General features: G+C 67.0%; 5 protein-coding genes across 6 annotated transcripts; 1 reads left to right on the top strand and 4 right to left on the bottom strand.

Moving 5' to 3' along the window:
- Positions 1–559: 559 nt before the first annotated feature.
- Positions 560–1,946, bottom strand: LOC142419879 (pancreatic polypeptide-like). The gene is made up of 3 exons (XM_075523255.1): positions 1,735–1,946; positions 852–923; positions 560–631 (listed from the first exon to the last, which is right to left on the bottom strand). Exons 1-2 carry the CDS (start codon positions 1,911–1,913, stop codon positions 860–862), a joined length of 243 nt encoding a protein of 80 aa, XP_075379370.1. The 5' UTR covers positions 1,914–1,946; the 3' UTR covers positions 560–631; positions 852–859.
- Positions 1,947–4,925: 2,979 nt separating this feature from the next.
- Positions 4,926–6,445, bottom strand: LOC142419743 (peptide YY-like). The gene is made up of 4 exons (XM_075523004.1): positions 6,331–6,445; positions 5,408–5,595; positions 5,084–5,155; positions 4,926–4,950 (listed from the first exon to the last, which is right to left on the bottom strand). Exons 2-4 carry the CDS (start codon positions 5,593–5,595, stop codon positions 4,926–4,928), a joined length of 285 nt encoding a protein of 94 aa, XP_075379119.1. The 5' UTR covers positions 6,331–6,445.
- A 3,620-nt stretch (positions 6,446–10,065) lies between these two features.
- TMEM101 (transmembrane protein 101) lies at positions 10,066–12,140 on the bottom strand. Its single transcript, XM_075523147.1, has 4 exons — positions 11,974–12,140; positions 10,883–11,063; positions 10,646–10,792; positions 10,066–10,428 (listed from the first exon to the last, which is right to left on the bottom strand). Exons 1-4 carry the CDS (start codon positions 12,108–12,110, stop codon positions 10,120–10,122), a joined length of 774 nt encoding a protein of 257 aa, XP_075379262.1. The 5' UTR covers positions 12,111–12,140; the 3' UTR covers positions 10,066–10,119.
- A 997-nt stretch (positions 12,141–13,137) lies between these two features.
- LSM12 (LSM12 homolog) lies at positions 13,138–22,418 on the bottom strand. The gene is made up of 5 exons (XM_075522962.1): positions 22,223–22,418; positions 19,105–19,238; positions 14,207–14,316; positions 13,628–13,754; positions 13,138–13,426 (listed from the first exon to the last, which is right to left on the bottom strand). Exons 1-5 carry the CDS (start codon positions 22,341–22,343, stop codon positions 13,334–13,336), a joined length of 585 nt encoding a protein of 194 aa, XP_075379077.1. The 5' UTR covers positions 22,344–22,418; the 3' UTR covers positions 13,138–13,333.
- An 83-nt stretch (positions 22,419–22,501) lies between these two features.
- Positions 22,502–25,968, top strand: G6PC3 (glucose-6-phosphatase catalytic subunit 3). Of its 2 annotated transcripts, none has more exons than XM_075523094.1 (7): positions 22,502–22,590; positions 23,268–23,494; positions 23,865–23,971; positions 24,582–24,672; positions 25,074–25,192; positions 25,351–25,492; positions 25,611–25,968. In XM_075523094.1, exons 2-7 carry the CDS (start codon positions 23,277–23,279, stop codon positions 25,960–25,962), a joined length of 1,029 nt encoding a protein of 342 aa, XP_075379209.1. In that variant the 5' UTR covers positions 22,502–22,590; positions 23,268–23,276; the 3' UTR covers positions 25,963–25,968. The 2 variants fall into 2 exon arrangements, with proteins under 2 accessions (XP_075379209.1, XP_075379210.1); XM_075523095.1 differs by lacking the exon at positions 22,502–22,590 and adding an exon at positions 22,675–22,708.
- The last annotated feature ends 548 nt before the right edge of the window (positions 25,969–26,516 follow it).

Raw genomic sequence — 26,516 nt, forward strand, 5'->3', positions numbered from 1 at the left:
CAGTGCCCGCAGCACCAGTATTCCCAGTGTCTCCAGTACCAGCATCCCCAGTGTCCCCAGCGCCCTCAGCACCAGTATTCCCAGTGTCTCCAGTACCAGCATCCCCAGTGTCCCCAGCGCCCTCAGCACCAGTATTCCCAGTGTCTCCAGCACCAGTATTCCCAGTGTCTCCAGTACCAGCATCCTCGGTGTCCCAGTACCAGCATCCCCAGTGTCCCCAGCGCCCACAGCACCAGTATTCCCAGTGTCTCCAGCACCAGTGCCGCCATGGTGCCCAGCACAGCCAACATCAGTGTCCCCAGCACAGCCACCCACAGTGTCGCCAGGGTCCCCAGCATTGCCAGCCCCAGTGTCCCCAGCCCAGTGTCCCCAGTGTCCCCAGCACCAGCATCCCCAGTGCCAGCACCCCCAGCCCCAGTGCCCCCCCAGACGTCCCCGTCCCCCCGAGCAGGCAGAGGCAGGAGGTGGCTGCAAGGGGATTTATTGTTGGGGGGCCGGCCCGGCCCCGGGGTGACGGGTGCTGCGGGTGCTGCAGGTGCTGCGGCTGCTGTGGGTGCTGCGGGTGCTGCGGGTGCTGCGGGTGCAGCAGCCCCCCAGTCTTCTCTTCACCCGCTCAGCCCCAGCGATGCCCCTGCAACGAGAAGGGGTCAGAACCCCGGCACCCCGCAGTGCCCCCCCCAAATCCCCCCAGCCCCGTGTCCCCCACCCCGGGACTCCCCCGCCCCCACTGAGGACGATGCCCGTCGGGGAAACCGAGGCACGGGTGGCGTTGGGGGGTTCACCCAGCATCCAGCCCCCAGCCCCCCCCCGCTCGGTTGCTGCACAGGCCCCCTCCCCCTGCCGCCTCTCACCTGGGGGCTCAGCACCCCGCGTCGCCGAAGGGCTCCTCGCACAGCACCCGGCCGCCCGACCGCTTGCCGTACCTGCGAGGGGGGAGAACGTTACTGGGGGGCAGCGCCGCGCAGCGGGGAGCGGGTTGCGGCAGGGGAGCTGGCTGCAGCGAGCAAAGGGCGCGGCGAGGGAGCAGGTTGCAGGGGAGCGGCGCGTTGCGGCGGGGAACACGTTGCAATGGGGAGCGCGCGGCGATGGGAGCAAGTTGCAGCATGGAGCGCGTTGCAGCGGGAATTGCGGTGCAACAGGGAGCCGGTTGCAGCAGTTGAGCAGGTTGCAACGCTGTGCTGCAGCGGGGGGGCTCATTGCGGAAAGGAGCCGGTTGCAGCGGGAGAGCACGTTGCAACAGGGAGCGCGTTGCTGCAATGGGGAGCGCGTTGCAGTGGGGAGCGCATTGCGGTGGGGAGCGCATTGCAACGGAGATCTGGTTGCAGCAGGTAAACGGATTGCAACAGGGAGCACGTTGCAACAGGGAGCGCGTTGCTGCAATGGGGAGCGCGTTGCAGTGGGGAGCACATTGCAGTGGGGAGCGCATTGCGGTGGGGAGCGCATTGCAACGGAGATCTGGTTGCAGCAGGTAAACGGATTGCAACAGGGAGCACTTTGCAACAGGGAGCGCGTTGCAACGGGGAGCACGTTGCAACGGGGCAGTGCATTGCTACAGGGAGTACGTTGCAACGGGGGAGTACGTTGCAACGGGGGAGTACGCTGCAACAGGGAACGCGTTGCAACGGAACAGCGTGCTGCTACCGGGAGTATGTTGCAACGGGGAGCACGTTGCACGCAGGCAGCACGTCGCAGGGCTCCCGCAGTCGCGGCCCCCGCCACCGCCCTGCCGCTCACCGGTGCCGCGTGACCACGTTGAGGTACTGCTGGAGGTCGTTGTAGAAGCGGACGAGGTCCTCGACGGGCGCGTCGTCCCCGGGGTAGGTGGGCTGTGCGGGGCCGGCGGTGCTGGGGTGCCCGGCCAGCAGAGCCAGGGCGCAGGCGAGGAGCAGCAGGGAGGGCCAGCGGGGAGCCATGGCTGCGCCGCAGACCGCGGCCTCAGGCTCCGCCGAGGGCACCGCGCCGCACGCACACGCACGCACGCACACCACCCGGCTGCACGCACACGCATCCATGCGCGCGCACCGCCCGGCACGTGCGCGCGCGTGCACGCGCCTCAGAGCGCGCGCCGCTCTGCGCGTCCCCAGGCGCGCGCCCCAAACCTCCGCTCCTGGGATGCACGCGCAGCCGCGCGCGCACCCCCTCGCGCGCTCACACGCGCCCACCCCTGCTCCCAGCGCGCACACGCGCACGCACAAAGCCTCCGCTCTCGCAGCGCGCGCCTCGGCGTGCGCGCAGGCACACGTACAGCTGTGCACGTGCGCGCAGGCGCGCTCCCAGGGTGCGCGAAAAGGCCCCGTTCCTAGAGCACGCGCACGTGCGTGCACACCCCCTTTCGCACCCCCGCGCGCTCAGCCTTGCACACGTGCACGCACACCCCATTCACACCCACAGGCGCACCCCCCCTTGCACGCGTGCACCCCCCCTTTGGCACGCACCACGCCCGCTGGCCCTCTGCACGCCCCCGCACGCCCCTCAGCCCCTTGTCCCCCAGCGCGGGCGCGGCCACCCCCCCCCCAAGCCCTGTCCCCCCGTGGGGACGAGGCCCCGGCCCCACTCACCTGCTTCCACGAGCGGTGGCACGAGGACACGGCGAGACGAGGGGACACGGCGAGACGGGGGGACACGGCGAGACAGGGGGACACGGCGAGACGGGGGGACGCTGCCGTCAACTCCCCAGTTCCTCAGTGACACCGCTGCCACCGAGGCGCTGGCCCTTATATCTCCCCTGGCCCCCCCGCTGATGTCACCCTGTCACGAAGCACCTGTGGCCAGGTGGCCACATGGCTGGGGGGGGACAGGGGCCATCAGGGGGGACAGAGCCATCGGGGGGGGGGGGGGTGACAGGGACACCTGGCCCCTCGCACAGCCCTGGTTAATGTTTGACCCTGGGCTGGGGGGGGCTCCCGGCGGGGCCGAGGACACGGACCCAGGTGTCCGGTGTCTGTCCCCAGAGCATCTTGTCCCCACAGATGGACCGAGGGATGGGGGGACAGCGGTGGGGACAGAGGGACGGGTGTGGGGACAGAGGAGGGACAGCTGGGGGAGGCCGGTGGGCGCAGGGACGGAGGCTGGGGGCTGGCGGGAGGGGCGGGCAGCAGGACAGAGGGACGGCGAGGGATGGGGAGTGGGACAGAGGGACACCGGAGGGGCAGACAGATGGATGGGGGGGACAGGCGGGGGAAGGGTGCGGCGTTGGGGTGAGGGGTGGGATGGAAGGACAGAGGGACGGCGGGACGGGGGGGGGACGGGAGGAGCAGTGGCTGCAGCGGGCGGCAGAGCGGGGGGTGGGGACAGCAGCCGGCCCCCGCTGTGGCCATGGCCGAGGACACGGCTGTCCCCCCGCTCCCACCATGGGCCGGGTTGGGGGGTCAGAGGGGTGGGGACCCCCCAGCCCGTGGGGCCTCTGGCCCAGCCCTGACACAGCCCCCGATGGCCGCAGTCCCCGCAGGGACCCCACGGCGGATGTCGGCACCCACGGCCAGTGCACCCCACACCCAGAGCACCCCAGGACTCACCGCCAGTGCACCCCACACCCCCACACCCAGAGCACCCCAGCACCCACCATTACTGTACCCCTGTGCCCCATGAATCCCAGCGTCATTGCAGCCCCCCCACCCAGCACCCCCGCACCCGCTGCACCCCGACACCCAGCGGCAGCGCAGGCTGTGCCCAGAGCACCCCGTGCACCCCAGCACCCATTGATAGTGTGTCCCCAGTGCACCCCAACACCCACTGATAGTGTGTCCCCCCCGCACCCCGTGCACCCCAGCACCCACTGCCAGCACCCCCCACCGCCCCCATACCCAGTGCACCCTGCACCCGGTGCGCCCCAGTATCCAACCCCAGTGCGCCCCAGCCCCCCAGCGCACCCCACTCCCATCCCTCCCTCCCACCCCCCTCCACCAGACCCTCCGCCCCTCCCCCCCCTCCAGCCCCCCCTCCCCCCACCTCTCCCCATCCCTCCACCCTCGCACCCCAGCACGTCCTGTCCCTTGTTCCTTCCACCCAGCCTCACCCCTCTCCGTCCTCCCTGCACCCCTCCCTCCTCCCTCCATCCCCCTGCACCCCTCCATCCTCCCTCCATCCCCCCTGCACCCCTCCATCCTCCCAGCACCCCTCCGTCCTCCCTCCATCCTCCCAGCACCCCTCCATCCTCCCAGCACCCCTCCATCCCCACTCCATCCCCCCTGCACCCCTCCGTCCTCCCTCCATCCCCCCTGCACCCCCCCATCCTCCCTCCATCCCCCTGCACCCCTCCCTCCTCCCTCCATCCCCCCTGCACCCCTCCATCCCCCCAGCACCCCTCCACCCTCCCTCCATCCCCCCTGCACCCCTCCATCCCCGCTCCATCCTCCCAGCACCCCTCCATCCCCGCTCCATCTCCCCTGCACCCCTCCATCCCCCCTGCACCCCTCCACCCTCCCTCCATCCCCCCCACACCCCTCCGTCCTCCCTCCATCCCCCCTGCACCCCTCCATCCCCCCAGCACCCCTCCCTCCTCCCTCCATCCCCCCTGCACCCCTCCATCCCCCCTGCACCCCTCCATCCCCCTGCACCCCTCCATCCTCCCAGCACCCCTCCATCCCCGCTCCATCCCCCCCGCACCCCTCCCTCCTCCCTCCATCCCCCCCGCACCCCTCCGTCCCCCCTCCGCCCCCCCGTCCCCGGCACACACAGCCCAGACGGGTGCCCACAATCGTGCTCTTTATTGCCGCTGGCGGGGACCCCCACGACAGCGGTGGGGAGGGGACGGGGTCAGGGCCCCCCCCGGTGTGACACCCCCGGCCAGGCTCTGGGGGTCCCCGGCCCTCCCCGGCGGGGGGGCCCGCGCTGGCCCAGGGCGCTGGGGCCCACCCTGCGGCAGAGCCCCGGGAGACTCGGAGAGACGGGGAGGATTTGGGGGACGGGGGGGCTGGGGGAGCCGGTCACCACGCGGAGTCATCGTCGTACCTGCGGGGAAGAGTCGGCGTGAGAAAAGGGGGGGACGAGACCCCCAACACCCCCCGGGACCCCCACCCCAGGGTGCGGGAGAGGGAGCAGCCCCTTTCCCTGCCCACCGGGTGACGGGGCCAGGGCCGCTCACCGTGACCTGTCGCTGCTGGCCCCGAGGAGCAGCTCCGACACCGCGCTCTCGGGGCTGGTGCGTTTGCCGTACCTGCGGGACACGGAGCACGTGGGTGCGCGTGCAAAGGGGCGCACGCGGGCGTGCAAACAGGACCTCACGTGCACGCGGGCGCGCACAAAGGGGCGCGCGCCCGCGAGCGCGCGAAGGGGAACCGGGACGTGCGAAGGGGAGCGTGCGACGGAGCGCGCGGGTGCGGCAAAAGGGCAGGCACGAGCACGCACGAGGGGGGCCTGCACAAGCGCCACCGGCCTCGCACGCGCGCTCGCGCCCGCCTGCGCTCACCTCTGCCGCGTCACCAGGTTGATGTAGTGGCGAAGGGCCGAGAAGTACTTGGCCATCTCCTCGGGGGACGCGTCGTCCCCGGGGCTCTCGGGCTTGGGGGGGTAGGCGGCCGCCAGCGTGCCCAGACACAGCAGGGCGCAGAGAGCCACGGCCACCAGCACGCGCCACGGCCTCGGGGACGTCACCATCTGCGTGGGGATGGGGACGGGGGGACGTGGGGCAGCCCTGGGGTGCGTGTGCATCATCCCCCTCATCCTCGGGTACCCCCCGTCCCAGCCCGGAGCAGCTCTGCCCCCCACCAAAGCCCCCGTCCCCCGTCCCCCCCCCCCCGCGCCCACAGAGACGTCTCACCCCCGAGGACCCCGTCCCCTCTGGGGATGTCGCACCCCCAGGGCCCCCCTGCTCCCCAGGGGGATGGCTCCCTGCCCCACCTGGGACCCCAGCCCCCCCCAAGGGACATCTTCTCTCCAGAGACCACCCCACCTCCCCAAAGGGACATCTCACCCCCAGGGATTTCCAGAGCCCCCCCCCCCCCCCCCAATGTCCCCAAGGGACCATCTCCCTCCCCGGGACCCCCAGGAACCTCCTCCCATCTCCCCAAAGGGACACCTCGCTCCCAGGGACCTCCAGGGACACCCTCGGCAAGTCCCCAAGGGGACAGATCCCTCCCAGAGACCCCCCATCTCCCAAAGGGGACATCTCCCCCCAGAGACCCCCCCCCCAGCTTCCCCCAGGGAGATCTCCCACCCCAAAGGACCCCCAGAGACCCCAGGCCACCCCAAGGGACACCTCCCCTCCAGGGCCCCCCCACGTCCCCAAGGGATCGTCCCCCTCCCACGGGTCCCAGCCTCCCCAGGGGACACCTCCCCTCCACGGGACCCCTCAAGGCCCCCGCCCGGTCCCTGGGCTGCCCCCGCACTCACGGTGGAGGCGGCAGGAGGTGACAGGCGGGGTGACAGTGCTGGGGACACCGAGCCAGGGACGCAGCGGCTCCTCCACCCGCCCGGGGTTTTATAGCCTCCGGGGGGGCTGCTGGCTCCTCCCTCACCCGTGACCGACCCACGGGCACGGCAGGACCCCGGCAGCCCCCCCCCCCCCGCCACCAGCCCCGGGGGGACACGTGCCAGCACCTTGTCACCGTCCCTTGGCGGACGCCCCCAGCCTGGTGCATGGAGGGGGCAGGGGTGCAGGGACAGGGCAGGCACGGAGCGTGGGGGACACGGATGGGACACAGGGACACGGCATGCAGCCACAGGACACGGCCATGGTATGTGGCACACGGCAATGCCACACGGTCACGGCACACGGACACGGATGTGACATGCAGCCATGGCACACAGGCACGGCACACGGACACGGATGTGACATGCAGCCATGGCACACGGTCACAGCACACGGACACGGATGTGACATGCAGCCATAGCACACAGGCACAACACACGGACACGGATGTGACATGCAGCCATGGCACACAGGCACGACACACGGACACGGATGTGACATGCAGCCATGGCACACAGGCACGACACACGGACACGGATGTGACTGCAGCCATGGCACACGGGCACGACACACGGACACGGATGTGACATGCAGCCATGGCACAAGGTCACGGCACACGGACACGGATGTGACATGCAGCCATGGCACACGGTCACGACACACGGACACGGATGTGACAGGCAGCCATGGCACACAGGCACAACACACGGACACGGATGTGACATGCAGCCATGGCACACAGGCACGACACACGGACACGGATGTGACATGCAGCCATGGCACACAGGCACGACACACGGACACAGATGTGACATGCAGCCATGGCACACGGTCACAGCACACAGACACGGATGTGACATGCAGCCATGGCACATGGGCACAGCACACGGACACGGATGTGACAGGCAGCCATGGCACACGGTCACGGCACACGAACATGGATGTGACATGCAGCCATGGCACACAGGCACGACACACGGACACGGATGTGACATGCAGCCATGGCACACAGGCACGACACACGGACACGGATGTGACAGGCAGCCATGGCACACGGACACGACACACGGGCATGGCACAAGCCACCCACAGGGGACAGCACAGGGGAAGGGACACGGCCTGCAGCTGCCTCAGTTTCCCCAGATGCCAGGGCAGGGCACGGAGCCGCCGCCACAGGCCCCGTCACCGCAGCCCCCGTCACCGCAGCCCCCGTCACCGCCATCGACCGCTGTCACAGCCCTCCAGGACGGATGAGCTGCCCTTTCCGCTCCCCGCCATGAGCCCCCCGCAGCGGGGGGGACACACTAATTCGTTATGGATTTGGCATTAAGGAGCAATCACCCAGCCCGGCGCTCTGGGGGGAAACTGAGGCACGGAGGCGCCCGGCAGGGACGTGCTGTGAGCGCAGGCTCCAGGTCCCCACCGGGAAGGGGCCACCAAAGCCACCATGTAGGGAGAAGTGGCAGAAGGGGGTCCCCAAAAGCACCGGGATGCTCCCACCCAGATGCAGCCGCATCTCCAGCCAGGGGGACGGAGGGGACACGGCTCGGCGGGGACCCTGCGGGGTGCCACCGGCCCGGCTGGAGGGGACACGGCTCGTTGGGACCCTGCGGGGTGCCACCGGCCCGGCTGGAGGGGACACGGCTCGTTGGGGACCCTGCGGGGTGCCACCGGCCCGGCTGGAGGGGACACGCTCCCCACTCCTGACCCGGCCGTCACCCCGGTGAGCGGCGGCAGGGGCACAGCTCGCAGCAGTGCCACCGTGGGGGTCCCAGCCCCGTGGCTGTCCCCAGCCCCAGGGGGACTCGTCCCCATGGCACGGCCGTGGTGTCACACCGGTGTGCGGGGACACAACCGGGGGTCCACGCCGCCCTGGCCGTGCGGTGCCCGGCCCCACGCCAGCCTGGGAGGGGGCTGAGCCCCCCACGAAGCCGGGGGGGGGTGGGGGGGGTGGGAGCAGCCCGGGCGCAGCCCCCCCCAGCCCAGCACCTTTCACGTCCCCGCAGACGAAGGCGTGGGTCGATGGAAGGGCTCGTCGGATCGATGGGGGCTGCGCACGCCCCCCCCCCCCCCCAGCGCCCCGCTACGTGCCCCTGGGGAAACTGAGGCAGCAAGGCCGAATCCAGCAGAGGAGCACCCCAACGGGGGGGGGGGGGGGGGGTGTCTGCCCCATCATGGGGTTTGCAGGGTCGGGGGGGGGGACGGGGACGACACCAACCCCACGGTCCCACCGCTGTGGACTGGGACCAAACCCCACGAGACAGCGGCAACGTCACTGCGTTGTCACGGATGTCCCCAAGCAGAGGCCGGGAGGGAGGATCGGGGTCCGGGTGGCCCCCAGCTCCCCCCCCCACCCCCCCCCCGGCACAGAGCAGACCCCGCTGTCGGGGGGGTGCAGAGGAGGCGAGGGTTTTCTGCGCCATTTCCCCCGAGTGACAGCAAACAGCAATTTTCCAAAGGTCACAGGATGGCTCTGCCGGGGGGGGGGGGGGGGGGGGGGGAACCCCCCGGCGCGGGGATGGGGGGGGCTCGGCTGCAGCCCCCCCCGAGCAGGGCGAGGGGTGGCCCCAGGGGAGCCGAAGGGGCCGGGGCAGGGGGTGCCCACCGTGTGCCCCCCATCTCTCCCACGGGCAAGGAGGAGGAGGAGGAGGGTCTGGGGCTGAAGGCGCATCGCTGGTGCCCAAGCAAGCCCCCGGGGGTGGGGGGGGGTGTCCCGGGGGGGCGAGGAGCCCCCCCCCCCGCCTCCCCCAGCCGGGGGTGTCGGACGGAAAGGCGCAGGGAGAGCAAACAGGGCCCTGCCGCTTCCCCGCGCTTTATGGCCCCCCGGTTCCGCCGGAGGCAGATTAGGGGCCCGGCGTGCCCCCCCCGGAGGAAGGCCCTTATCAGCCCCTGTTTGCTTTTCCACCGCCCAGCCGGGGGGGGACAACACATGCCCAGCCCGGGGGGGGGGGGGGTATGACGGACACGACAGGACACGGCACGACACGGCACGACACACACCACACGCTCGCCCAGGCGGGCGGCAGGACGGGGCCGGCGAGGACGTGGCCCGCGGGGACACCCGGGGTCCGCCAGCCCCTCGCCGTGTCCCACCCTGACGCCCCCCCCCCGCCACGAAATGCGGGCTGAGCCCCCGCGCAGGCAGGGCCCGACCCCGGGGACAGGCAGGAACCGGCAGCAAAACCCAGCCCGGGACCCTGCGCTCTCCCTTGCCTCAGTTTCCCCACCGAGGGGAGGGGAACACCCGGCGTCGCCCACACCCCGCTGCACGCTGGCTGCCCCCGAGCCCCCCCCAAAGCGGCTCCCCCTCCGAGCCCCCCCAAAAGCGGCTCCCCCGCCCCAAGCCCCCCAAAGCGGCAGGGCCCGACCCCGCTGGCACACAACAGCCGAGACAGCCCGGGGATGAGGTAAAAGATTTCTCGTTTCATCAGTAAAAACACGCCCGGGGGGGGGGGGGGACGATGACGACGACCTCGGCGGGGCGGGGGCCTGGCCACACAGTGGCCGGCACCCCACAAGCAGGAGCCCCCCGCCCCAGCTCCCCCCCCCCCCCCACCCAGGGCAGCGACCGCCCCATCCTCCAGCAAAATTATCAACTATTTACAAATTAAAAAAAAAAAAAAAAGGAATAAATAGCAGTGATTCTTTAAAAAAACTGCCCCCCCCCCCCCCCCCAATCCCCGCCAGTTCCCGGCCAGCGGCCACCCCGCTCAGCCGTCGGTGGCCAGGATGACGACGGCTCCGAAAATGCCGACGTTTTGGCCGATGAGTTTCATCTGATTCCAGAACTCGACCCGGCGCGAGTCGTGCCAGTAGCCGATGTTGCCGTCGATGAGGAGGATGGCGAGCGGCAGGAGCACCGCCAGCACCTGCGCCGCCGCCCGCACGTAGTAGCCCGAGAGGAAGGCGAGGGCCAGGAGGCCGTAGAGGATGAAGAGGAGCTGGAGGGCGAGCTCCCCCCCCAGGAGGTGGTTCAGGTAAGCCAGGCGGTCCTCCTTGCTGTGCTGCAGCGAGTAGGCCTGGGGGGGGACGGGGGGGGACGGGGACACGACGACGGCGGTGACAACGGTGCCGCTGGTGGCACCGGCAGCACCGGTGTGGCACCGGCAGCGCTCACCGGAGGCTTCTCCCCCTCGGGGGGGATCCAGCAGCAGGGTGGGGGGCAGGAGGTGGCCGTGTGGCCCCCGCCCGGGATGGCGGACCCCCCCCCCCCCCCCCGCCGCCGCCGCCCCGTACCTGGCAGATGAGGTAGATGCCGAGGAAGACCTGTCCCGTGGACTGCAGGGAGCGGCTGCGCGGCTTCTGGCGGTAGAGCTCGCCCGCGCCGCTGGCCAGGATGAGGAAGCCGCCGATGATGGCGATGGTCCGGGAGTACATCCGCACCTGCGCCGGGGCCACCGTCAGCCCCCCAAGGCCGGGGTGGGCTGGGGACGGAGGGGGTGTCACGGGTTGGGGAGGGGGGGGGGGTCTCACCTTCAGCCAGTCGCCGTAATGGACGTGGCCACCGACGTGGGCGGCGTAGGTAGCCACGGCGAGCTGCAGGGCGGCCCCCAGGGCGAACCAGCGGCGCTTCACCCCGAAGGACATGAAGCTGGCGCAGAGCACGGCCACCCCCATGTCCACGTACAGGTAGGGGACGGGGATGTCCGGCTTCCTGGGAGGCACGGCAGCTCCAGCCCCTGACCCCCAACTCCCCACAACCACCCCTGGCCCCGCTCGCCCCCAGACCCCCAAGCTGCCCCCCCCCCAGAACCCCCACTCACCCCCAGCCCCTCCCTCACCCCCTAACCCCGACCCAGCCCTCCCCTAGCAGGAGGGCTACAGCCCTCCTTAGCCCCCCCCAATGGCCCCAGCCCCCCCAACTGCCCCTCTGCCCTCCCCCCAGCCCCCACGCTCCCCGTCCCCCAGCCCCACACCCAGCCCAGGCCCTCCCAGCCCCACGTTTACCCCAGGAGCCCCCCAGCTGTCCCACACTTGCCCCAACACCCCCCCCAGCCCCACACCTACCCCAGCTTCCCCCAGCCCCACACTCACCCAGCCCCCTTGGCCCCACAGTTGCCCCAGCCCCACACTCTCACAGCCCCACACCTACCCCTGGCCCTCACAGCCCCACACTTAGCCCAGGAGCCCCCCAGCCACCCCACACTTATCCAGCTCCCCCAGCCCCAGCCTTCCCCCAGCCCCACACCTACCCCAGGTCCTCACAGCCCCACACCAGCCCCAGACCCTCACAGCCCCACACCTCCTGCAGCCTCACACCAGCCCCAGGAGCCCCCAGCCCCACATCTACCCCAGGCTCTCGCAGCCCCACACTTAGGCCAGGAGCCCCCCACCTACCCTAGGCCCTCACAGCCCCACACCTCCTGCAGCCTCACACTAGCCCCAGGCCCCCCCCAGCTACCCACTTATCCAGCTCCCCCAGCCCAACACCTACCCTAGGCCCTCACAGCCCCAGGCTTCCCCGGCCTCTCTCAGCCCCACACCTACCCTAGGCCCTCACAGCCCCACACCAGCCCCAGGCCCACACCCGCCCCGGGCCTAGCCCCGGCCCCCCCGTCCCGCACCGCCGCCCGTCGGCGCGCTCGGCGCAGAGCAGCAGCCCGCTGAAGCAGTGCCAGAAGGGGAAGCGGGTCAGCAGGACGCCGCCGCCCGCCGTCAGCAGCCGCAGCGCCCGCCGCCGCCAGCCCCGGCCCGCCGCCATCGCCGCCAGGCCCGCCCCGCCGGAAGTCCCGCCCCGCGCCGGAACCCCCGCCCGCCGCGGGCGGCCCCTCCCCGCAGGAAACCCCGCCCCATACTCCCCGCAGGCCCCGCCCCGCTACGGAAGCCCCGCCCCTCCCGCAGGCCCCGCCCCCAGAGCGCCAGACACGGGTGATGGTTAAAAAAATTTCGGGTTTTATTGTTTTTGCTAAACAATACTAAAAAATTTTTCCTTTTTTTTTTTTTTAAGTTTTTTTTTTTTTAATTTTTAACTCTTCTAAAGGCAGGGCTTGAATTGTTTGATTTTGATCCATTTATTTTAAAAAACAAAACAAAACAAAACAAAAAAAGGGGAGGGGGGAGGATCATGGCAAAAAAAAAAAAAAGGAAAAATTTAAAAAAAAAAATTAAAAAAAAAAAGGGGGGGAGGGGCGAAAGGAAAAGGGGGAAAAAACCCCCCGGGCCCCGGCACAGTCCCGGGTGGGGGTGGGGGGGCAGGGAGGGGCCGCAGCCCCCCCCCACCCTGCACCCAACCCCCCCGCGGGCTCCCCGGGGCCGGGGGGTTGGGGGGGGTGGGGGGTGGGAGGGCGACGGGGGGGTTTTTTGCCACGATCCTGGTCGAGAGAACTGCTAGAAGCAGAAAATATTTAAAGAACATTTTAATATATATTCATATATATATTTAAAGATAAGAAAAATAAGACTAATTCAAGCCTTGCCCTGTGCAAACAAAATTAAAACGAGACCGCGCTGGTCACAAGGGTCCCGGGTCGGCCACCGCAGTCAGCTCGTTACTTTTATTTTTGGAGGGGTTCGTGGGGAGGGGGACGGGCAGGGGGGAGGTCCCCGTAGGGGCAGGCAGAGAGGGGGTGACAGGGTGACAGAGCCCCTTTAGAAAAGCAAAGGGGGGGGGGGTCGGCAGCAGGGGAAGGGGGGAGGAAAAAAGGCAAAGAAAGGTCAAAAAATAAAACTAACAAAGTCTGACTGGCTGGTAGGAAAGAAAACATGGCGGACAAAAGAAAGTCTGTTAGTCAAGTAATGCATGAGCTTTTAAATTATTCTCTTTTCTCGTTTGTTTTAAAGTCTAAGGTTTGGAATCGGTTGAGCTCCCCATTAACGAGCTCGAAAAAGGAAATAAAAGTTGAACCCCCCGCCGCCGCCGCCCTCCCGCCTCCGGTGACTCGGTGGCGGGGCGGTGGGGGAGTCCCCGGCGCCGGGCGGTGGGCCTCAGGACGAGAGGGAGGTCTCCTTCTGTGTCTGCTGTGCTTGTGAACGCTGCATTACCTTTTGGCTTTCCACGTCTCGAAAATGTTTCTCCACCTGCCAGCGGGGAGGGTGGGACGGACAGAAAGAGGGGTTTAGTGACGGCGGGGCGGGCAGGGGATCCCCGGGGCGGGCAGGGGATCCCCGGCAGGCGGGCAGGCCCACCCAAGGAGGGATCAGGGGCGTCCCCGGGGATGCGACACCCTCCCGGCGTCCCCAGCAGCCCCAGTGCCACCAGACCCCCCTGCCCGCACTCACTATTTTGCGTACGTGACTCAGCGCGCTTCCCTCTTTGCCTTTACAGTTTTCCACTTGATAGGGAGGGGCGATAACGACTTCTTCCATCACAACTATGTTCTTCTCCTGCCATTTACAGTCTTTAATGCTGCAGGGAGGGGGAAAAAAAAGGATCAGCGAACGCGACTGCCGGGGGCTCTGGGCCGTGCTCCCGCATCCCCCAGCCCCTCTGAAAGCCACCACCCGTCCCCTCTGCCCACCTCGCACCCGCGTCTCGCTGAGGAGGTGATGCGGGTGCGGGAGCCACCCGGCACCTCCCGGGCACGCAACCGAAGAGGGGTGCGAGCCCGCGGGGCTGGGCACGTGCCTGGAGCGTGCCAGGAAGAGGCAGGGAGCCATCACCCGCCCCCGAGGACCGCGGAGCTCCGGCCAGCGCGTCCCAGGACGCGCTGGCAGCGTTTCGTGGCAAGCCCAAAGGACCAGGCAATGCAAAACCCCCCCGGGCTCCTTCTACCCAGCTACGCAGGGACGCGAGCGACTCCCAGGCAGCGGCGTCGGGGGCCGAGGCAGAGCGCAGGAGGCACAGACGAGGGGACTTACGTCTTATGTATAGTCTGGAAGAGCTGCTGCCCCTCCAGAGAGACACCAGCACTAATTGCATACGCCTGGCTCATCTTCTCTTCCTTCTCCGTCCGTGCTTTGTTGGCAAGCTGGAGGGGAGACAAAGAGAGAGGGAGCTCGGCTGAGCGTCGCCCGAGCGGCCACGAGAGCTCCGAGGGGACGCAGGTCCCCCCCGCAGACACAGCTCTGCCGCTCACCGTCCGGCTCCCCAATTAAATCAGGGTAACGACGAGTCTGCAATTTCCGCCCTCCCACCACACCTTTCTCCGCACATCCCGGAGCACCGCACGGATTTCAGGCCACGGCTTAATTCCTTTTTGAGTCACCGTCGCCACTGCCTGCGTCCCCCTGATATTTCGGGGATCTGGGAGCCATCTTTTTGCATCAGGGAGGAAATCAGCTGCCAGGGGCCAGACGCACAAGCATCACCTTCCCCTCTGCCTTTTCCAAATTAATTGCTGCATTTTTGGTCCAAACCACCTTCTGCCGCTTGCTGTTTACTCAGGGGATGCAGATGGGAAAGCCAAGCCTGGAATAACCGTTACGTTAGGGCTCACGGGGCGTAAATGCCTCCATACGGACCACGCAGGAGCATGAGCAACTTTATTCCGGAGCAGTTATTCTGTTCCAAAAAAAAAAAACCCAAAACCCAACCCAAGCAGAATCGGTTATTTGGGAGTCACCTCGGCAGCTCACAACGTCCGTGTGCGGGGAAGTGTGATTACGCTGGCGGGGTCCCCGAGTAGAGAGGGGAAACCCCAACCCTGCCGTCCCCCGCGTTCAATCCCACGGCCGCGGGAGAAGGAGCTGCAGCTGCCTGGAGGAGGCAGGAGACGGGCAGGCGGCGCTGGACCAGCCGCCTTTCCCCGGCTGGAGCTGCCGCAGTGGAAGAGCCACATTAGCATTGCCGCCCACGCCGGCCCTCCTCTTCCTCCTCCTCCTCCCCGGAACGGCCTCGCGCCTGCAAGCGCTCCCCGAGCCAGACCGGCTTTCTCCGTGCTGCGTGAGGACGGCTTCGCCCTCGCTAAAGCCCTCTCTGGGCAGGAAAAGCCCGAGCTCCCACTGAGCGAGGGCACTTTTAGTAGCAAATAACGCTAATAAGGGACAGGTTTCCCCCTCGCAGCCAGCCCGGCTCCTGAAACGGCTGCCACCGGGCAGACACGGCCCGCTGCGTCTGCGCTCCGTGCCCCGTGAGCTGGGCTCGCCGCAGCAGCGTTCGGGTGCTCGCCGTGTGCTCCTCAGCCTCTTGGCGAGCCAGGGAAGTCTTAAGAGGGGGACGGGAGAAGTAGGGATCTTTTCTTGTCCCCGGCACAAGCTGGCTCTGAAGCTACCCGCCCCGCTCCATGTAGGAATTGCTCTCTCCAGGACCACCAGTCCGGCTTCCAAACTGGTTTGTAAGACTGGGCGCAACGTTCCCCGGTAACTTTCCTGCATCCAAGTCATGCACGCGACCGCCAGCCTTCTCCGGGGCCGCACCGACGCTTCACCCGAGCAGGGCTGCTCCCCGAGGCCGGCGTACCTGGTTCCCAACCGTACCCGGTTCCCAACCAGCTCCATCGCCTGCACCAAAGCTTTGGGGACAGCCCTGCGAGGAGGCGGGTGACAACAGGCCACCGCGAGCAGCCAGAAAACCCCGGAGAGGTGCGGATGAAGAGCAGCCCCTTGCGTGCTGCCATCACGGGCAAGCATCCCAACGTTACTTCATCGGGCGCTCCTGGATCCCAGGATTAAAAGCACCCAGCAAAGCCCAACCTCATCCTCCTGCTTCTAGCTGGAGCGCACCAGCCCTCACCTAGAGCCGACTCGCTTGCAACGTCGGTTAGCGTATTAACCGAGTGCCGAGATCCAGGGTCCCTTCGCTCTTGTCTTTCCCCTGCAATAGGATGTGCTCTCCCTACTCATCGCCGCTATCCCTGGACAAGAAACGAATCGGACATGCCGAGCCTCCAACTTCCAGCCTCCCGGATCCGAGCATCCAAAATAGCCTCCTTGTTCCCGTGCGGCTTCACGCCCCCCTCCAGCGAGCACCCGAAGGCGCCAGGGCTATTGAAGACTCGGATACACACCTTGTGCGACGGCGGCATGAATGAATGAGTCACTTCCCTATTCGTGTCCGTATTAACGGTGGAAAACGCGACGTGCGGCAAGAAGAGCCGGCGAGGGTCACCGAGCGCCGTGCCACGGCCCTCCGCCACCGGGATGGCCCCCCAGCCTGCTCGGGTGCCTGGTGAGAAGAGCCAAGCACGGCGTACCCCAGGCGGCAAGCCAAGGGGATCCCTCCAAAACCAGGCAGCTGGCCTCTCCCCGGCACGGTTACGGATGGCTCTGCCACGTGGCCGAGCGCCGTGCCGAGGTCCCCCGGCAGATGCCAGCCCCACAGGGCAGGCTGGTGTCCCCACAGGTACCGGCGCAGGCCCCAGCCTCTTCAGTGGCATCTGCCCTGCGCACCCACCGCCGGCAGCAGGAAGCTTCAAGCTCAGCCCTACCTGGACTGAACCGCTGCCAGCCCTCCGTCGCACCGGCGTTATCTCCTCACCGGACCCTCGCCGGCTCCTCCAGCCGCTCCGCAGCTGCTGGAGCAGAGCCGTGCATCTCCCTCCTTCCCACGGCCTGGTTCAAAAGCGTTTCCCCCCCCAGTTTTCGCCCTGCATCCCTCCTGAAGCCTCCCCCAGGGGAGTCTGCGGAGCGGTCAGGACACCTCTTCCGCAGCAGCCTCACGACAGCTACCTCCAGCCTCCTCCTGCCCGCACCTTCCACCGCAGCCAGCCTGCACCCCCGCCCCCTTCCCACAGGGGCTCGGACCCCCGCCAGACTGGGCCCCCCACGGCCGGATCCTGCTGCCCTCCAAGCCCACCAAGTCTTCTAGTCCCAACGTTTTCTTTCCACTGAGGACCAGGCAGGGCTGAGCATCTCCCGGGGGCTCTGCTCGCTCCCCGGGGCCTTCCAGAGGAGCGAGGGCTTGCCCCGGAGCACCACAAGCATTCCCATGTGCCAACAGCTCCTTCTCCCAGTATGGTCAGCATCAGCTCGTCTATATTCCAGTCCTGCAGCACCATCAGACCCCAGCTTGCGGGCGCAGACGTGGGTCAGAGCAACATGGAAAAACCCTCCTGTCACTAGAGATGGGGACACGGACATGTTGGTGGCTGCACACCGACTTCCATCCGCTGAAGATATGACTCGATTCATTTTTTTCCCCCGCACCAAAATGCACAGCAATTATTTTGACGCTGGAAAGACTGAAGCGAGTATTTGAAGTCACGTGGGGCGTTTTCCCCTCAGCAGGCCCGTCCACCTCCCGGCTGCGCTCCCAGCGATGTCACTCGATGCAATTACATCGAACAGTCGCATCTTTACGGCAATTGTGTCATTTGAGACCTCCGCCAACGTGCTAATCCACCAAGAAGGAACCCACGGGGGTTACGGACGCCCAGCTGGTGCCACCCACGTGACACCGACCTGCAGGCAGAGCCTGCCTGCCAGGAAGAGGAGGTTTCCTCGTGGGACGAGGAGGTGACAACTGAAAAGCCCCACAGCCAGACCCCAAACCCAGCTTCCCTGGAGCCCGGCTGTCTCCAGCCGCTTCACACCAGCATCGAGGGCTCAGGTTCACCTTCCCTTTTTTCGACACCATCACTGGGAATCAGAAGCGATCCCCTTCCAGAAGGGCGCATGAAAAGCAGTTCCTCAAAATTCAACTAACTGCATGCGTGCTTCACTGCTCCTGTCCACTCCCCTGCCGTCCGGCTTCACCCTAAATTGTTCTGTTGCTGAAGAGGACCAACATCCGCGTGGAGAGGGGGCTGCAGGCAGAGAGGGCACCCACCGAAGCACAAACCTCATCTAGCATCATCCACGGGAGCACAAAAAGCGCTTAAACTTGTTCTTAACCTGGGATCTTGGAAGAGAGAGCACGCAGGAGGAGCAGCACAGGCTCGGGTAAGCAGAGTACCAGCTTCAGCCATGCCCATCTTCTCCGGAAAGTTTTGATTTGAGCATTTGAGTCATTTGCTGTCAGGGGAAGAACCTGTTGCACGTTTACAAAAGGCTCCATCCTCCCTTCTCTCCGGCCAGTGAAGCACCACGTCCCTCGACCAGAGGTGCTGGGGCTGCCACAGAGCCAGGAGGATCAAGATCGCTGGACTTTTCCCAAGTGAAAAGGTGCTTTGCAGCCTCAACGTTACTAAAAACACCCCAGAGGTCCTGACGCTAAAATTCTCAGTCAGCATTTAAGGCAGCAACTCACACCTGCGTGCCGGCACAGAAATCCACGTTTACTCCTGCTGCAGGAGGCCAGCGCGCAGCAGAGCAGCCTCCGAAGAGGGCACGGGGCTCGGCGCAGGGCAGAGCCGTTCACTGAGCTCCCAGTGCTTTAACGGGAGGACACAGCATCACCCAAGCGCTTAATTCTACACGGCAGGACCATGCTGGAAACTCCAGCCAACGCTGGAGCAAATACAGTGTAAATACAGACCAAAGGGTGCGCAGGCACCCAGGGGAGCAGAGGGCAGCAACAGGATCAGCTCCCCAGCCGAGCCCAGCGCCCAGCCCCTCGTTCAGGCTCACGAGGACTGTCTCTCGGATGAAACGAAGCTGGGAGTTCCCTCTCCCAGGACCTCAGCTCCCTCGCTGAACAATCCCAAAGCAGAGAGGGTCAGCCGGCTGCGGCCTTGCTACAGAAACCCCAGCAGCAGGTCACAGAGACTCAACGCACCCAAAATATCATCATCTAAACCCTTAACAGAGCTGCGGTAAGTTGCGATTGAAGCGGATGATTTAAAGTTTAAAAGCTATCTCGTCCCCGACAGGGACTTCCCCACACGAATCCCTCCCTCCCAGGAGCAAACACCTCCGAGGCCACGCGGGCAGGTTCTTACCTTGCTAACATTGAGTGAAGCTAAAGGAGGAGGCGTTTCCGTGCGGTCATTAATTATTTCCACTTCTGAAACATACTGTAAGTTTACAAGCAGGATATCTGCGTGATTAGGCTTTCCACTGGAAGAGGGGCATTCTGGAGGGGAAAAAACATTAAGGAAAACAAATCCAGACGGAGACATTTACAGGCCTGATGCACAGAGCTGTCCAGGAGCAAACCAGGAGAACATTTGGTTTTCAGAGAGTTTCTCCACCACCCCTGTCCCTACTCAGCCAAGCACGGGGTCATCTGTGAGACCCCAACAACGTCAACCATCTCTTCTTGGACCTATTTGATGCTGATTCAGTTTTCCTGACTATAGCACAAGTTTTCCAGCCAATAACTGCTGTACCCAGATCACACACAGCCTGGGATGCTGCGTGGTCTCCTCCGATAAAGCAATTTAGTCCCGACTAGCCGGAGAGGTGCGGAGATGCTGCTGCCAGGGCCGCAGCTGCGGTGCCGCCCGCTTCCCCGCTCGCCACAAGCACCAGCCAACGAACGCTGGTCTGCACGGGGAAGTGAACCAGAACAACCACCGCGCCTCAAATTTGCACCTTTTATACCATAACTATTTCCTCTTGCAGGCAGTAGCTAAGTCAGAGCCTCCCCGGGAGCAATCCCTAGCGCGGATGGAAGAAGAGCTACTCGGCAGCTCCCCAGGAAAAGCCTCCTCGCCCTCGCACACCTCCCGGGCGGCACCTTGAACGCGGCGAGGTTTGTTGTGGTCGGTATCGCAGCATGACTGGAAAGTGTAAATGAGACAACAGTGCACCACCCCCAGGAAAAAAAAAAAACAAAAAAAAACCACCCTTCCAGAGCTGACATTAATTCCTGCGCAATCTGTTCCCCAGGAGGCTGCGTCGTTAGCCCTCCGCTCCCTCAGCTGCTGGAAGGAGCGGAGAGCACGGCATGGAGAGCCTCTTCCACACCGGTGCCATCTCCTCCTCAAAGAGATGCTCGCAGAGGTCACTTTTCCTCTCCTCCGGTCCCTCCTGCGCCCGGCTGTGCAGGTGAAGCCCTCCCTAGCAAACGCCTTTCAATAAAGGAGAGAAAACGAGGGATGCCCAGGGAACTCCGGTCTCCTCCTTTGGGGGATGAGATGGAACATCCCAGCTTTGGGAGGAAGAGCCAGACTTAGGGCAAAGCCAGAACGGGAGCTCTCAGCCCTCTCCAGAGCAGACCAGCAGTGCGACACACTAAGCCAACCTGTTGGACATCGTTCAAGACTTTCCTGCAGCCTCCGCTCGGGCCTAGGGAGCTTCCCCCACCCGAACGGCACCAGCACAAATAGGAGCTCAGCCCAGGACGGGTCTGCAGTCCCCCTCCAGAACTGCATCACGCCCAGGCACCCAGCAGGGCTTTTCCTATCTCATTTCTCACAGCTCCAGCCTTCAGACACGAACCCCTCTCACAGCTCCTCCATCACTCACCCCTTCCCTCCAGAACCCACCCCGGGGGCCCCGAGCACTCTTCCAGCCCCCTTCCACCACCAGTCCCCGGGCTGGGCCTTCCTGAACTCTCTGCGGTCCCTCTGCTGCTCTCTAACAGCCCTTTGCTTTCACCTTACTTGCAGGTTAAAAAGAAAAGCACGTCCTTTTTTTCACATGCACGTATATTTATATTTTAAACCCCTGAGCACTGCCTTCCTGCCTCTGCTCCACACAAGGCCTGGGGCAACCCCAGACCCCCCGTCCCCTTCGCTCCCCCAGCCGCAGGGCACTTCTCCTGGCACACCCCCCGGCCCTCCTCACCCCCCAGGCCTGCCCCATCGGGTTCCTCTCACAGGGGTCCCCAAATCTCTCCTAAACCCCACCCCACCCCCACCCCCTCAGAGGACCTTGCCTTGCCTCCGTGGTCTCCCCTTAAATCCCCACAGGCTCGTTGAGGGCTCCCTCCCCGCCCCCCCAAACCCCACAGGGGTCTCCTGACCCCCATTACACTAATAATTCCTATGGGATCCCATCCCCCCCAGGCCTCCCCCACCCTCCCAAAACCCCATCAGGCCCTGCCCACCTCACAGGACCTCACCGTGCCTCCAAGGCCTCCCTCTGCACCCCTAAACAGGTACCCATACCCCTCCCAGGGCTCCTCCTGCCCTCAAGATCCCCCCCAAGAGCACTGCCCCCTCCCAGGACTCCCCCATCCCCCCTGAACCCTGCAGGGTGCCCCTGCCCCCCCCCCCCCGGGCCTCACCATGCCTTCAAGACCTCCCCTAAAAATCCCACAGCGAGACCCCCATGCCCAGGCCTCTATGGAGCTACTCACCCCCCAACCCCCTACAGGACTCCCCCCAGAACCCTCCTATATGGCACCCACCCCCAATAATCCCGCTGTAGGACTCCCCAATAACCCCAATATGGGGCTCCTCACTCCTCCCAAAACCTTCCTACAGGGCACCCTGCTCCCCCCCAGACCTCACTATAGGGCACCCCACTTCCCCCCAGACCTCACTATAGGGCGCCCCACTCCCCCCCATTAACCCACCTACAAGGCTTCCCCCCTCAATAACCCACTAAAGGGCTCCTCACTCCCCCCAAAACCTCCCTATAGGGTGCCCCACTCCCCCCCCAATAACCCCACTGAAGGACTCCTCACCCCCCCCAACCACCCTGCGGGGTGCCCCACTCCCCCCAAAACCTCTCTATAGGGCACCCCACTGCCCCCCCTAAACCCCAATACAGGACTCCTCACTCCCCCCCTAAAACCTCCCTATAGGGCGCCCCACTCACCCCCCAAGCCCCACTACGGGGCTCCTCCTTCCCTCCCAAAACCTCCCTATAAGGCACCCCCGATCCCCCCCACCACAGGGCTCCTCACTCCCCCCCAAACCCCCCTACGGGGCTCCCTCCAAGAACCTCCCCACGGGGATTCCCCCCCTCCGGGTCTCCCCCCACACCCCCCCCAGCACCACGCCACCCCCCCAAGGCCTCTCCTTAAGACACCCCCCCCCACCCCCCCTTTCCCCCCAAGGCCTCTCCCCTCACGGACCCCCCGCTCCCCGGCGGGCGGGCGGCAGAGGCCCAAGCGGGCCGTGGCCGGGCCGCGGCGGGCCCGGTGAAGCATTGCCGAAGGGATACTGAGCGCCAGCATCTTGCTGGGGTAGTCGAAGGCGACGACCTCGCCCTGCAGGCGCTGCTCCTGGCAGGTGCGGCACGACACCTGGCTGCCCACGCTGAAGTACTCGCCCGGCGCCGCCATCTTCTCTCAGCCCGCAGCGGCCGCCGCGGCTCGCCTCGGCCAGGCGCGGCGGGGGCGGGGCCGCCGCGCGCGACGTCACCGCGCGCGACGAGGGGCGGGGTGACCTTGGCCGGGAAGGGGGGGGGGGGGGGGAAGAGAGAGAGGCCGCGCCGGGTCTCTCGCTCCGCCCCGCGGCTTGTCCCTCGCGTCGCCCCGTAGCCGGCCGGTGCCGCGGGGGCTGCTGGGGAATGTAGGCGGAAGAGGCCGGGTGAGAGCGGGGGGGGGGTGCGGAAGCGGCTTGGGGGGATGGGAGCGGGGTGGCGAGGGGGGGCGGCCCTGGTGACAGACACCCCCCGGCCCCACCGTAGCTGGGGGAGCAACCCCAGGTACCCCCGGCAGGGCCAGGCCGCCCCGGGTAGCTCCAGGCCCGGCCTAGGGAAGCCCCGGGCCTGCTGCGGGGAGACCCCGGGGAGACCCCGGGCCTGCTGCAGGCCGGCTCCGGGGAGGCCCCGGGGAGGCCGGGGCTCTTCAGGGCAGCCCGGCTGCTCCGGGGAACCCCACTTTGAGGCCCGCGGGATGTGCCGGCGCTGGGTCAGCCCAGAGCGCCCGTCGGTCGGGGCCCTGCCCGGCGCTGGCCCTCGGCAGCCGGCCGTGTGGCCACGCTGCCCGCCACCGCCATCCCCGCCGGGGCCATCTGCAGCGCCGGGAGCTGCCGAGCCCCGGGCGGGATGCGAAGGTTGAGAGTCCTTCGCGGGCAAACTTCAGGTGGCGAAGGGCTCCCTGAAGCCGTGCCAGCGCCGGCATCGCGCGCCAGAGCGTCGCTCGGGGTCACGCCGGGCGTGGGGACGAGCCACGGCGCGACACCCGCCCCGGGGAGCCACCTCCCACCCCCTTCCCAAGGTCTGTGCCGAGGCCTGAGCTCTAACGCTCCCTCTCTCCCTCCAGCCCGGCGCGATGGATGCCCTGCACACCGCTGGGATCCGCTTCGCAGAGGCTCTGCAGTCCGGGCCGCCCTGGCTGGAAAAGTTCTGGATCTCCGTGACCTCCCTGGCCGATCCCAAATGCATCTTCACCGTCTGTTTCCCTCTCGCCTATTTTCTCGACCGCAAGGTGGGGGTGTCGGTGCTGTGGATCGGCCTGGTGTCAGAGTGGCTCAACGTGGTCCTCAAATGGTGAGGGGAGAGCCCGGAGTCACAGGGTCCCTTGTCACACCCGGTGACATCCCGAGGGCTGAGCGGTGGCACGTTCACAACAGCAGAAACACAACGGCGGGCTCTGCTCGGCGGGCAGAGTCGAGCGCTGCTCCTTGCCTGCGCCGGGCTGAAAGCGTGCAGGGTTTGTGCGGGGTTTCCGCAGGTCACCCGAGCCACGGCAACGCATCTGCCAGGCATTCATGGCAGAAAAAAGCCTGGGAGCCGTAGGAACTGGCAAGGACCCTGCCCTCCCGCTGCCGGCTTCAGCCCTCGGATCCACAGGGATGGGCGGTGAAGGCGTTGGGCTGCGTTCGGCCGTTCACTGCTCTCTGGTTTCTTTCCCCACCAGGTTCTTATTCGGGGAGCGCCCGTTCTGGTGGGTCCATGAGTCGGGGCTCGCCAGCAAGGAGCCGGTCGCGCTGCGCCAGTTCCCCGTCTCCTGCGAAACGGGACCGGGTGAGTAACGGGCGAAAGCTTTTCCGTGCGTCTCCGGCAGGCGCCGGGATGCGTAGGGAAGGGCTGCAGGGAGCCGGGAGTCCCCGTCCGGACGGGAACGCTGCGGCTGGAGGGTGCCGCTGGGCTGGCAGGACGCGTCGAGCGGGAAAGCCATTCGTCAGCCAGCGCCTCGCGGCAGAGCAAACGAGCGAGCGGCGGGGAGCGGGCCGGGCGCCACGGCTGCTGGCACAGCGTGCACGGCACAGGCGGCTCCGGGGCCAGGAAACCCACGGGAGAGTCTGCCGGCAGCAGGGACCAGGGCGTCTCGCTCGCCCTTTCCGCCTGGCTTCCCCTGCCCGCAGAGCCCGCATCCCTGCCTGGTTTTTTGGGCAGGTGACCATCATCCGCGGCCACCGGCTTGCTCCATCCTCATCCTCGAGCCGAGCCCCCCACGCCGGCCGTGGCTGTCAGCCAGGAGGGAACCCAGGGCGCAGGCGGGGCGGCCCAGCCGCGAGGGCTAGGCTCGGCAGACGCGTCCCCCGCTCTCCCGGGTGACCTCAGGCGCTCGCCCCGCTGGGCCGGGCTCCCCTCCAACCCACCGTGTCGAGCGTCCTGTGCTTCCCCTTCGCAGGGAGCCCCTCCGGCCACTGCATGATCACCGGGGCAGCCCTCTGGCCCCTTGTCACCGCTCTGACGACGCTGGCATCCAGACACTCCAGGAGGTGAGTCCTGGGACGGGGAAGCCGGTGCTCTTGGAAATCTCCAGAGCATCTTTTGGAAGAGGGAGGTGTGATGTGGGACCCTTCCTCAGTGGGCAGCAGCCACGGTGGGGTGGGAAGGAGGCCCTCCCCTCCCAGCGGGGCAGTTCCTGGGGAACACAGCTCTACCCTGGCAGCTCTGGCTGCCGCAGGAACGCACTGCCGAGCCCTGGAGACCCCCACGAAGCTCCCCCCCACCCCACCGAGCTGCCTTTTTTTTTTTTTTTGCCGTCTTCACCTGTGCTTTACTCATTCCTCCTGCCAAGCGGGGCCAAACTTGCCCTGCCTGGCCCAACGCGCTCGGGAGCACCGAGCCGGACCCGACGGCCGCCTCCCCGCCGCTGACCCTCCTCCTTACCTTCCAGCCTGGCGGCGAAGCTGAGCCCCTTCGGCGCCTACGCCCTGCTCCTGCTGGCCGTGGGGCTCTCGCGGGTCTTCGTCCTGGCCCACTTCCCCCATCAGGTGGTTGGCGGCATCCTGGCCGGTGAGTGGGGCTGGGGGGAAACGTTTGGTCCCCCCGCCCAGAGCCCAAAGCCCCCATGCCCCAGCCAGGGTGTTTTGGGTACCTTCCCCTCCCCTCAAGCCCCCTCCCCCCCCCCCAATCCATCCCGGTACCCCAACCTGCCTGTCCTCCCTGTCCAGGGGCAGCCCTGGGCTGGGGGCTGCAGGCTCGCACCCCGGTCACCCGCGCCCCAGGCTTCTTCGTCACGGCAGCGCTGGCCCTGCTGCTCAGCTCCCTCGCCCTGCACAGCCTGGTGATCGCCGCCGGCATCGACGTCGACTGGTGAGCGCCCGGCGGAGGGGGCCGCCGCCCCAGGGATCCGCCCCCCAGGCTGGCAGGGGGCTAGCCCCAGAGTTCCCCCCCAGGCACCCCGCTCACCCCTCTCCTCCCTCTGCCGCAGGTCCATCCGCCTGGCCACCAAATGGTGCTCCGACCGCGCCTGGCTCCGCCTCGACACCCGGCCCTTCGCCTCCGTCTGCCGCGACGCTGGCACTGCCCTGGGGCTGGGGCTGGCCGCCGGCTTCCCCTTGCACCGGGGGGAGCGGCTGGACCCCCGGCAGCGCGTGGCCGGTGCCGCGCTGGCCCTGGGGGCCGTGCAGGGCCTGCACCGGCTGCTGCAGCCGGTGGACGCAACCCTGTGGTACGGCACCAGCTTCCTCAAGTACGCTGCCGGGCCCTGGCTGGTGGCGTCCCTCCTGCCCCGGCTCGTCCTCTCCCTCGCCCACCCGCGGGGCTCCCCCCACACGGAGTAGGGGTCCCCGCCGTGCCCCGGTGAGTGCTGCACCCCCCTCCTGGCTTTGCCCTCGGCCGTGCCCATCGTCCGTGGCTTCTGGCCTAGAGCGCAGCCACCGGTTCCACGCCAGGAGGGCACCCACCGTCCCCCTTGGGACCACAGGCCAGTTGTTTAACCCTCGCTGTGCTAGCAGCGCTGCTCCCCCCAGGACAGCGGGACCCCCCGGGCGTGGGGCGGGCGTGGGGCAGAGCTGGGGGTGCCCCCGTGCCCAGCAGGTCTGGGGACACGGCGGAGGGACAGCCCCGGCCTTGGGGCCACTGACAAATGCCACCACCTTCCACTGCCCCCGCCTCAGCCTCCCTCCAGCTGCCCCAGTTCTCCCAGTTCAGTTTCCCCCTCTGGGGCAGGGAGGGGACCCCCCCCACGCCGGGATCCCCGCCGTACCGCTCCGGTCGGCGGGGCCGCCCCGTTTCTAACCAAATAAAGGCACCGTTACCAACCTGCCGGCCCCGAGTCCTTTGAAGAGGGGGGGCACGGGCAGGGCTGGGGACCCCCAGGGTAGGGCAGAGCCCG

Source organism: Mycteria americana, chromosome 22 (assembly GCF_035582795.1).
Source record: "Mycteria americana isolate JAX WOST 10 ecotype Jacksonville Zoo and Gardens chromosome 22, USCA_MyAme_1.0, whole genome shotgun sequence".
Taxonomy (NCBI): Eukaryota; Metazoa; Chordata; class Aves; order Ciconiiformes; family Ciconiidae; genus Mycteria; species Mycteria americana.